The 12,698-nt window shown below is 32.9% G+C and overlaps 1 protein-coding gene across 49 annotated transcripts in view; it reads left to right on the top strand.

Annotated features, from left to right (window-relative positions):
- LOC105479467 (regulating synaptic membrane exocytosis 1) overlaps positions 1 to 12,698 on the top strand; it is a 492,913-nt gene that overhangs the window by 372,565 nt on the left and 107,650 nt on the right. For 21 of the 49 annotated variants that reach the window (XM_024792122.2, XM_024792121.2, XM_024792154.2 and 18 more), the window contains one exon: positions 7,670 to 7,782. In XM_024792122.2, coding sequence (XP_024647890.1) covers positions 7,670 to 7,782 — 113 coding nt within the window. Of the gene's footprint in view, positions 1 to 6,414; positions 6,598 to 7,669; positions 7,783 to 11,710; positions 11,741 to 12,698 lie in introns of all 49 variants that reach the window. The other 28 variants (XM_071096864.1, XM_071096860.1, XM_071096867.1 and 25 more) reach the window with 3 other exon arrangements.

Raw genomic sequence — 12,698 nt, 5'->3', positions numbered from 1 at the left:
ACTAAACCTACTCCTAAATGGAAATGATCTCATTGAAGAAGAGAAGGATAATTTCAAGGCATTTCTTAAATCTTAGGGTTCAAAAAATAATTATGTATTTCTCTTAGTGATCATTCTGATTACTAATAAGGATTAAATCCATACTCATTCCTATATACATATTAGAACATTAATATTTTGTTTCTGATATCATTTTAAATGTTACCAATGAATGTAGTGCCTGGAATATGCAAATTATTGACTGTCTTATTTATCTAAATAATGCCATCTTTTAAAAAAATCACTTTTCTACAAATGTATATTCTAATATTCTACTGGTATATTATAACCAAGGATATACATTGAGTTAGTGTAAAAATTATAAGGGATTGCTAACCTTTTGTTTGCAATTTGTCCAATTCCACAAAGGTTTTAAGTATTTTTAGGTACAACATATTGACACTTTTTGTTGTTAACATAGTGTAAAAAGATCTAAGAATTGCAACTAACATATATTCATTCACCCATTCATTTATCCAACAATGATTGAGAGCATGTAAAGGGACACAGATGTAAATAAATGAGTGTATTCAAGTATCACAGCTTTCATTATAGAGGTATGCACAGGTACAGTATGAACATAAGGAAAGGTGTGGGGTAAGAATGTAATTAGGAAATGCTTCATAAACAGATGTCCCTTGAGCTAAATCCAGATACATAAAAGTATGTGTGAAGAGTGGAGTATTCTAAGAGGAGACAACGTGAGAAAACACTGAGATTGGAAATATTTTCTTGAGTTTGGGGAAATGGTACCAGTTTTGGGATGGAGAACAGGATTCAGTGGATAGAAAAAGAGGCCTGAAAATAAAATCAGAGAAATTCTGAGAGGTTAAATGAGTGACATCACTATGCCATGTTAATACCATGCTAAAGAATTTCAACTTCTTTATTGATCTGTGAGCCACAGGTGTACTTTAAACATGGGAGGCAGAGGATCTGTTTTGAGTTCCCGAATTATAAATCACTTTGATTTTTGGAAGGTGGACCAAAGGACCTAGGGGTAGATGCAAGGCATCAGCCAGGCTATCCTAATAGGCCTAGTAGAGATAGAATTTGTACAATTCAGTGATTCATTCATTTAACAGATATGTACCAACTATGTGCTAAGTTCAAGTAATAAAATAACAAGTAGCAAAAAAGAAAAGCTTTCCTGAGGATATTAACACTGAGTTGAGATCTGAAAAATGAGTAGGTGTGAGACATATCAACGGATATGGTAGGTAAAAGGGAGATGAAATATACTTCTGGACAGTGGTCCGTGGGGGTATGACTATTTAGGGAACTTGATTCACAATGGAGTAAGGATACAAGGGGACTCACAAAAAGTGTTGAGTAGTAAAAGGAGTTGGACTTTGAGGAAGGAAATTGATCTATTGATAGATAGATAGCCTTTGATGAACCAATGTTTGTATTTTCACATTCTTTAATCCCAGCTCAATTAACTGCAATTTCTTTACCATCATTGTAAATAACTATGATTTCTTAGATAAATTTTCAGTCTTCAACCATCATTTTCAGCCCCCTTTACAGAATTTCAATTATTTTGATATGACTAAACCTTTTCCTTGAAGTTGTGTTCTTTTAATTCTATTCAGTATTCTTTCATTCATTTTTTTAAAATACTAGTTGAAGCTGGGCGTGGTAGCTCACACCTGTAATCCCAGCACTTTGGGAGGCCAAGGCAGACAAATCACCTGAGGTTGGGAGTTTGAGACCAACCTGGAGAAACCCCATCTCTACTAAAAATACAAAAGTAGCTGGACATCGTGGTGCATGCCTGTAATCGCAGCTACTCAGGAGGCTGAGGCAGGAGAATCGCTTGAACCTGGGAGGCGGAGGTTGTGGTGAGCTGAGATTGCATCATTGCATTCCAGCCTGGGCAACAAGAGCAAAACTTCGTCTCAAAAAAAAAAAAAAAAATTGCTAGTTGAGTGACTACTGTGTGTAGTTATATATTAAGGATATATCAGTGAACAAGTTTTTTGGCAATAGTATACTATTTTAGAAAATGAGATGATGTCAGAGTCAACTGGAGGTGCTTAACTCCAGATTAGTGATATTGAGGCATCTGCCTTTGCAACTCTGAAAGTAATCTGTGAATAAACACTAATCCTCCAATCAGAATAGCAAGGATTTGATAGACTTTCATTTTCAAATGTATGGCACTTACGAATTATATTCCTAATACTCTTGCCTTTCTTTTGCTTATAGTTTAAAGTAGAAAGCTGTAACCTTTTAGGTGTGCTTGATTATAATTAAAGCTTTTCATTGATTTTTATTAGAGTGTAAGCTACATGCCTAGTTTCTGTGTGAATTGTTGAATAGCAAGTTACAAAAGAAGAACTGTCCTGGGTTTTCTAATTTATGTTACCTATGAATAAGAGCTATCAAGAAGATACCTTGAATTTACATCTAGCTACACGTGAACCGAAGACACAGTATAAATGCTTTGGACACTGACTCCTGGCCTTTGAGAGTTGATAACTTCCCAAAAGGAGTCATACTACACAGTTTTGCATTGGTTTCTGGCAAAATTTGCTGTTTAATGATCATAATTTTAGAGGCCTTTTATTGCCCTCAACAAACGTAACCTCATGACAGATAGCCTTGTAAGAATGTATTTCGAAAGAGATGATGACCAGTTGTTGTTAGGAGACAAGTAGAACTGATTTATATCTTTTGTGCCAAGCCACTTAAGCATCATATTTTCTTGGGAAGCTTCTTGATAAAAGTCTAGCTTTTCATGTTCATGTGAATTCACCCATGAGAACTGCTGCCCATCATTTCTGCATTCCATTCTAGTGACTTCTCTTCTTGTGGAAACTACACTCTACATTCTAACTGGGGGATGCTTCATTTCTTTATTGGGACTACTATTTAGAATTGCTTACATAGGCATTTTATGGTGTGTTCTTGCAAAAGAGCCTGTGCAGGCCTGTAAGGGACCAGCACAGTAGGAACCACTTTGAAAATTTGACCTTAAATACCACATACATGTCCATCCTTTAACAAGTTGTTTAAAAACAAAAACAAAAAACAAAACCATATTTTTTTTTTTTAGGTTTTGGTAGAAGCAATTTACTGCAAGTCCATTTGCAGCAACAAAAATGTCTGACTAAAGATTCAAATTTTTATTGATAAGTGTGTTTTACTTAAGTGTAAATCAAAACTCTAGTCTTAGATGAAGGAGAGTAGGCATGGATTGAACTCAGTGGTAAATGTTTAGATACATATTTGGAGATGGTGAACTAGAGTCAGGCATATATAAGTTTGAATTAAACCTCTCTTTTTTTTTTTTTTTGAGAGTCTCGCTCTGTTGCCCAGGCTGGAGTGCAGTGACGTGATCTTGGCTCACTGCAACTTCTGCCTCCCAGGTGCAAGTGATTCTCCTGCCTCAGCCTTCTGAGTAGCTGGATTACAGGTGCACACTACCATGCCCAGCTAATTTTTGTATTTTTAGTAGAGACAGGGTTTCACCATGTTGGTTAGGCTGCTCTTGAACTCCTGACCTGGTAATCCACCTGCCTCAGCCTCCCATAGTGCTGGGATTACAAGCGTGAGCAACCATATGCGGCCACAAACCTCATTTTTTAAAAAGGAAGAGATACAGATATACATATTAGAGTGGTAGTTGTTAAATACCATTGTCCATATATTTTGATTCCACAAACTCTCAAACACAGTTCGGTTAAGTCCTGCCAAATAATTTGATACTTGGACATATGATTTGTGTTATAAGATTCATGGTACATCCTGAGATGTGAAATTACCATTTTTTTCTCATGATACGCAAACAATCCTATCTCACTAGACAGAAAAGAGAGCAAGCATTGGAGCTGGACAGACCTGTGTGGATCCTGCCTCTACCACATTTTAGCTGTTTCTCTTTCTCCAGGTCACTCTATGACCCTCAGTCATAAAATAAAATAAAATAGTAATAATAACACTTCCTAGTGTGTGAGAATACAAAAAGGTACATAGGTATATACTTGTGTGTGTACACATATAGATACATGTATGCATGAATACATGCAGCGTGCCTGCATATGCACGCAAACACTTTCAGTTCCTGTCATGAATAGATGACCCTATATTGATCCTCAGTAAGGAACAGCTGTTACTGTTATGTTATTTATCCATCCTACACTCCCTGTTTCATTCTCTAACAGGTTGTTCTAAATCTCTGTCATTCTTCTTAACATCCTTACATTCTTAGCACACCCCATTTCACTGAAAAGATCAGGGCACAACAGCCTGGATTCTTTCAACTTTACACCCTGTGCCTCAGAATTTCTTGATTAATTGTCCTTTCCTCTTGCCTAAAAACAAACTATACTTGGTTCTATTATCTCTCCTCTGCAAAACCTTGCTCTTCTCTCTCCAAGCTCTGCATTTTTCCTCTCCCCAGCTTCCCCTTCATAATTCATCATTGCTACCACATTCCTTTCTTCCTCTGGCAAAGTGGCTTTCTGTGCTTCTCTTTTGGTCTGTGATCTCATGCTTGTTACAGAGTGGCTGGGGGCAGGAACTCTTTCATTATTGAGGGACTTTTCATGTCAAAGAAAAAAGCATATCTTGTGCTAAACGATTAACGTCAAACATTACAGGCTGTTTTCAGACACTGCAAACCTTGTGGTTCAGGAGATGGAACACTATATGTGGTTGAGCTGTGAATATTCACCCAGGAAGCCATTTATTTGCTCCTGAAATTGCTTTTTATACTTTTGCCATTTAGTTTGGTGTCACAGCAAGTTCACCTAAATTATTTACATTTCAAGTCACATTTGAGTTTTTCTTTTAGTGCTTGTGAATTGCTTTAAGGAATGGAGCAAGATTTAAGTGAAATTGTAATATCCATGACATTTCTCAGTAATAAGGTGAAAACTGTGTAATTCCATTTGCAAGCCACGTTTAGAAAGTGTATCTTGAACAAGGATTGAAGTTTATTGTCATGATAATGGCTTTCAAAGAGTAATAGATAAAACTCTTATCGCTGGAAAGGACTTGATGATGTACTCTATCCCATAGAAATTAATTCTATATAGTTGAGTTAATGTCGATAGTCAATTTAGAATAAACAGTTTTAATATATAGAACACTATGAGTTACTTTTTATTTTAATTTGGAAATTGAGGAAACAGCCCAGGTTTCAGGGTTTGAACTATAGTGTGATAAAGCACTAATTGATAGCTCAAGAAAGTAAAATACACTTTTATTAAAAATCTAAGCTGAACATCTTTTTGTTATCTTCAACCTGACTTTTTCCCGTTTTGTTGTTCTTAAATGAATAAATACTCAGAATCAAAATCATTATAGCTTTTAAAATAATTTTACTTAAAAGAAAAAGAAAAATTGCCAATCTGAATAGAAGTTGAATGACACTGCTTTATGTGCTTTTGGTAATAAATATGTATTCTTTGTTCTCACACATTTTTAGTCACTAAGTGAATTTTACAGTATTGCTTTAAAAGGGATAAGGTATCATTTTATTTCTGTCAAAATAATACATGCTAGGTATTTTAATCATGCATTTTGTTTAAAATATATACCAAAATCAATGAAAAAGGCCAAAGCATGCCTTTATAAAAATAAGTACGTATATATAAACATCGTTTTTTAATTTTTAATTCATTAATTGGCTTTACAATAATTTTAAACACCATAGTAATATAATCGTCAAAATATGGATACATACATTTTCAGATATTGTTATATCTGAGAGAACATGTTTTTATCCATATTTAAGCCATTTATATTTAATCAGATGTATAATTAATGAAGCATTCTCCATCTTATATTGTTTTAATTTTTTTGTCTACTTAGATTAACCTCAAAAGGCAGCCTTCTTCTGTTGTTTTTGGCATAGTCTTGCTTATTAGAGTAAAATTATGAACATTGTAAAAACATAGAGGCCTACAATATTTCTTCTTGAAGGCAAGCACTTGAAGCTTCCCTGTATTCATCATCCTAATTACAGTCACCCATTCAAGCAACATACCTTTATTGAGCTCTTGCTCTCTATGCAGCTATGTTGTAGGCACTCGTGATAGAGCTCTATAAAACAAAACAAAACAAAAACAAAACAAAAAGCAAGCAAAAAAACAGAGACAGGAATCTCTGCCCTTGGTGGAACATACAAGAGGTTTATTACGTTAGAGCAACACCAATTAGCCTTTTAAAACCACATGGCATTCACATTTGCAATAATAACTTGTCAGTTTGATTTGAATTCCATTTCAATAATTGCGTGATGGGTTCTCTTCTTTGAAATTACTGTCATGTATGAGTAACCAGGTTTTCCTTGGACAAATGTGTTGGTATCAAAGTTAATGTGAACCTGCTGACTGAAGATCTTTTTTGGCCCTAATGTTTTAGGGTTCTCCCAACATGTCTTTCTAGAAGGGGACACGCAGCCCCAAGAGCAACTGATCAGCCAGTCATTAGGGGAAAACATCCTGCTCGCTCAAGGTCGAGTGAGCACTCTAGTGTCAGAACACTGTGTTCTATGCACCACCTTGTCCCTGGAGGGTCGGCGCCACCTTCTCCGCTTCTGACAAGGTCGCTATTCAGTGTCCCCCTCAGCATTCATGTCCTGCCTCCGGGTGTTGGTGTGGTGTTGTACCTTCCTGAGCACTCGAAGCTTTCACTCATTTTGACACCATAACTTTTAATCCTTTCTTTGTGACACTTAAATCTCTCCCACATCCTCTTTTACTTGCATCTATCTTCACTGTGCTGGTGGTATTCTATAGTTTCTGCCAATTAGCTCTCATTGAAAATTAAATTTGGCTGTGTTATGTCCTTTCATCTGTTTGTGGCATATTCATATATAATTTTTTTAATTATGTGAAATTTTTATGATAAATTACCTGGAATTAAATGTGTGCTTACTTTAGAAAGCATAAGAGGAAATTTTAAGAATCTTTTATATGTGTTCATTAAAGTGTTAGAATGTGTTAAAGTTCTTTAGTTTGAAAAGTGTTTAAATGCCAACAGATGGAAGTCCGCATAATCCTGGGCAGTAATAATACATCTGCACACTTCTCAAATTTTTATTTGTAATTTTAATGCTAGCACCAGTGTATTTCATAACATGTGTCCAGGATTATTTTAAGTATCTTTCAAATTTGTTCCTATTTAGAAATAAAGTACAAGTGAGTGGTAATTTATAAAAGTCTGCAGCTAGAATTCTTATCAGTTATAAATAATTCTATAGTCTAGATCAACTTAAGAGTAGCAGTTTAGGCAACAGCCTTTCTTACCTCGCTTATACATATTGTTAAGATCCAGAGGCTGTAATTAGATATATTTGGTTCAGTAATGCCGAAACTGAATAACTTGCCCAGGTAGAACAACTTAATAGAAAGTTAATGAAAAGAAGTGAATTGGATTCTGCTCAGTTTAAGAATTCATTATGTAGAACTGTGTGTGGTGCACATTGCCCTATCTCATTTAACCCCTTTTTGTAATATTCCATTTATACATATCATAAAAAGTGTTTGATTCTGCTCCCATTGGCCCAGTGAGGGGGGTTATGTCTATTTTAATAGTAACAGAAAGGAGGAAAAGATTTTTGTCAGACCACGTTGGAATTTCATTATTTCATGCCCACTTTGCTTTTTGCCTGCAGAATGCACCGACAGAGAAGTCCAACACAATCTCCTCCAGCAGACACATCGTTCAGCAGTCGTAGGGGAAGACAGCTCCCACAAGTGCCAGTGAGAAGCGGCAGTATAGAACAAGGTATCCGATAAAGAGAGATCATTGTCCAAAAATCTTGGATTTGAGAACCTCCTCTATTTATACCCCTTTTATTAAATGAATAGTATTTTGATTATATATAGTTTGCTGAATCCTAAAAATTTAATTTTCTTACAGTCTTTATCCCCAACACCTAGTGACAGTGGTTCATGGCATGCACACAGTTTTTGCTGAGTGAGTTTTGCTGGATGAATTAATTTTAGATGGTCGTTTAACAGAAGGGATGGAGGCCTAGAAACATCTTATTCCAAAGGGACAAAGGAAGAAAATAAAATTTTAAAATCACAGTACAATATGGCATTTTATGTGTTAAAAGAATATTTTACCTTTAAAATATGTTTTAAAAATTAAACTTAATCATTCTGAATCCTTTACTATTTTTTTCGTTTAACTTGATTAGCAGTAGCCTATATTTTAATATAAGTTTGATGATGAAAAAAATGACAGAACACATGTTTTAGTGTCTTCAGCAATTCATATTGCTTAAAGATTTTCTTATTTTATGCATATATTATTGCTTCATTTTCTGAGCAACAAAGGAGGAGAGAGAGAGAGAGAGAATGTATACAGTCTGATTTTAGTAGAAACTAAATTCTCTAAACTACCTGAGCTAGATGATTTAGACACTAGGTTAAAGTAGTATTCTTCATGTGACCCAAAGTGCTATCACATATCTTAGTAGGTGAAATGATTTGTATCATTATTTTTTAATCACGTATTTTAAATCAGGGATTTGGTAAGCAATTTACTAAAATAATTTCTACTTTGGGATTGTAATATAAATGTAATAGAATCATTTTTAAGATATTTATTAAAAACCTTCATCCCTGTGAAACAACTGAAAGGTTAACACTTTGATTATTTTTTTCAGCAGTGTTATTGTTGCTGATGGAAAACTTGCATTTCATTTTATATTGAGGGTACAGGGGTATTTGTTTTTCTCACTTAACTGAAGTTCTTTACTGAATGTATCACAGAAATGTTAAAGATCTCAGAAGGTAAATGCATTGTTTCAAAGACTGATGTGGCATAGATTGCCATGCAGGATACTTGATTATAGGAAAATTAGTGTAGATTTTTAAAGGTATCAACTTATTAATAGAGTAACACTGGTGTGATAAACTCTTGAGTTTATATTTTTAAAAATACATTCTATTGATGCTCCATGCTTTAGTTTTCAGGGTTGCTAAAAGGGTTTTCATTTAGTGAACCATGAAAATATGATGCGTTGTGAAACTCTGACTTTCTTTTTTAAAATAGCAGTTAATTCATTGGAATTATTAATTGACATGTTTAACATTTTTCCTCTCCTCTCTGGGAACATTTTAAAATTATTCATAATTAATCTGGCAATAACCCAGATGAAATTGTTTTAAAATTTATTTTTTAAAACAAAAGTTGGTGTTTATTTAACGTATCTATTCATGAGCTCCTGTTGCACAACTGAAAGAACTACAAATGTGGGTGTTTAGTTACAAAGTCGGTGTTACCGATCATATTTTACTAAAGATTGATATTCTAAAACTCGTGTGCTCCTAAAATTCTTTGCATTTCCTCCAGTTGCAAATAAAATATTTTATGGGTTCAAAAGCATATAAGGGTACTGCATATAACTCTCCTATAGTGAGATTGTGGTTACATTATTTCATTATTTCTGTATAAATAAGAATTGCTTCCACAAAATCAGTTATATTGTACATTGGATTTTGGTTTTTTTAAAAAGCTCATGTTCTATTGTTAATATCAATGTTACTGTTTATGATATTCCTATTCACAGTTGTCTTTCAGAGAAATCATCAATTTGTAAGGATTGAATTAAGGTGGGAAGAAGGGAATGACTACATTGGTGGAGTTATTTTGATATTTAATATGACAAATACACTAATAAACATTTTGGTTATTTGAGTTTCCTGAAATATATGATCCTTAGAGTTATATACGTACAGCTTTTAAAAAATGTGACAACAAGCGTGTATTTTATATATATAAATGTCCTATAAATAAAAGAGACCTGGTGTTTTTTAATGATATAAATATGTGCTTTGGGACTTTTGGTAAATGATCATACTGTCTGCCGTCATCTTTTTATGATTCTATTTCAAAATGAACAGTCCACATGACAGCTTTGTTTGTCCTAAAATATGTTTATAAAAGTAAATTTTGATTTGATGTATGAGTTAGATAAGATTTAGCATGTTCTATTTAAGATTGATTTTATTGTTATTCTTAAGGCTATAGAATTATGTCATTTTATTCTTTTGATATTATTTGTTAAACTTTAGTTCCATCTCCCATGAAGATTAATGCTGACCACAGTCTATTACAATTGATTAAGCCCCTACTGCACTTAACTTCCTTCCCTTTATTATTTTTTTTTTTTTTAACAAAGGGTGGTTTTCTGTTTAGAAAATAATTTGATAAACAGCTGATTGGTAAGAACAAATATTTCAAATGGTTTAGATTACTAGATACTGATACTCCTTCTTGAGGCACTTATAAAATAATTTTATTCATACATTTATTCATACACAGTTTCTGGGTACAGTTATCTACATTACTGATTTTGGAATGTATGCCGGGACAATTTGACTGTTTCACCAAGAGTATGTTTTTTGGTTTTTTGGGTTTTTTTTTTTTTGTAAATCAAATATACTACTCTCTATTTATACCATAAAGGCAGTAGCTCTTAAAGGCTAACATACATGAAAAGACATGTTTACTCAATTTTTGAAAAGGTGTTTTAAAGTTTATTTTAAAAATTTAGAATGCTAGCCTGTTTGCTACATAGAGCCTGATTATGTTAAAGTAGATTTAGGGGAAAAACAAAGAGGTGATCACAATACAGATTTTTGAGGTAGAGTACTTGAAAAAGTAGCCTTATAATTTAAGTAACTCTAATGGTATGTGATAATTGAAAGCAAAGACTTCCACAACATTTTTCTGGTTATATTTCAACACGATATCCCAGCATATCCCTTATGTATAGTAAGGCTGAAGACAGCTTATTTGGTTGTATAAAAATGGATTTCTGAAACCAACCAGAAACTTTTTTTGTGCTCAACTGGATCTGTTAAAGAAGTATTTAGAGACCATTCACAAACTAACAGTAAATGATGTGTTAGTTACGTTTTATATCTTCCATTATTATATCACCTACCTAAAACTCCAGTGATATTCCTCCTCAGGAATATAGAAACAGGCCATTAGTCCTCTGTAAATAGTACAAAATGAAGAGGTGGATATAAAGCCTTATAAAATGTCTAAGAAGTATAGTCTCTACAAAACAACTAATTTTACTTTGGTGTATTTTAATGTAATTAATTTGAGAAGAAAGAAAGGATTACTTAAATTAGAATTTTCTTTCATGTGGAAAGTGTTATGGAATAGTTTCCATGGTGCAAAGAAAGTGTAAAAATGGAGTTCATTTTTTATTTATCAGATAAAAAAATAAATTTCATTTTATCATATGAGACTTTATCATATGAACTTTCATTTTTGAAATGATAAAAATTTTTGTTATGAAAATTAAGTATGCTTTTAAATACTTTTCCAACAAAAATCACAATGGATTTGAGATGTTTTAATAAAATTGGTACTGAAATTTTATACAGCTCTTAAAAGGAAAGAAAAAATAATACAGAATATATTTTTCAAATGCCAAACATACTAATTTCCCAATGTTTTTGTTTCATTTTAAATCTTTAAATTGCTGTATTCATTCTTTCTTTGATTAATTTTAGTACCATATTTGGGAACTCATGGTTTTTCATTGCAATTTATCATGTCACATTATATGTTATGCATTTTAATTATTCATGCCATTGTGTTAATTTACATTTCCATGTCTAACTATAAATTTGCTGATTTCTTTCTTTTGTTTCCATCATTATGTGCATTTAATTCATTGAAGAACAAGAAAAATATAACTCTTCCACAAAAGGTAAATATTAACATAACTTTTTAACCATTTAATATTGTTACTTTTAAAAATAATAATATACAAGAGTTATATAATGGTATTTATTGAAATAATGAGCAAAATTAACAGGTAGCTATTTTCCTGAAATGACTTTGTAGTGTATTTGATATTAATTATTTCATATTCTATGTTTACATCAAAGAGATTACTTTAAAATTAATGTTTTTTTAAAAAAAAATATTTAAAATTAATGTTGTTTTTTTTTTTTTAATTTATCTACACTGACAACTAGAAAACAACTCTCCTTGGAAAATGACATTTTCTTTGTTTCTGTTTGTTTGCATTCCCCTGCTCTCATAGATAAAAGATTTAATTCTTCTATTCAGGGTGATACCTGGTAAAAGTAGAAAATCTCTGGATTTTACTTTCCAGATAACAGTAACCTTAGTGAATGTTCTGGCCCTGGCTGCAGTCATACATCTGAGAAGCTGCTGCCTAAATGTTACTTTGGTTTGCCTCAATACTGTTAAAATACCCATTAATTTTATCTTTCTGAGAGTCATAGGAGAGGAAAGCCATTCAGCACTTTTGGTCTTTGCACTTGAATTTCAAATAGGTTGCAGGATTCCCCCAACAGTCATATGCTGCCCACACCATTTTCTGTTCAGAGTTGCTGTTGGCCTGATGATTAACTATTTGAACATACATTTTCAGCTTAATGTGATAAGGTTAATTATATTTAATAATTGTGTAATTCTGTATAATTTAATAAAAGTACATTTTCTCAATATTTGAAAGTGGACTAACGATTGAATTAATTTGTTGTCCATAGTAACAACAAATTAACGCAAAGCTAGTTCTGAAAATAGCATCATTCCTATTTTATGAATAAGGAAACAAGTTTAGAGAGATTATGACATTTGCCCAAACTGCTCTTCAGTAGTAGACTACAAACCCAGATCTTTTTACTTTTGACCTT

The sequence above is a fragment of the Macaca nemestrina genome, chromosome 5 (assembly GCF_043159975.1).
Source record: "Macaca nemestrina isolate mMacNem1 chromosome 5, mMacNem.hap1, whole genome shotgun sequence".
Classification (NCBI taxonomy): Eukaryota; Metazoa; Chordata; class Mammalia; order Primates; family Cercopithecidae; genus Macaca; species Macaca nemestrina.
This window is presented reverse-complemented; position numbering and strand designations above follow the sequence as displayed.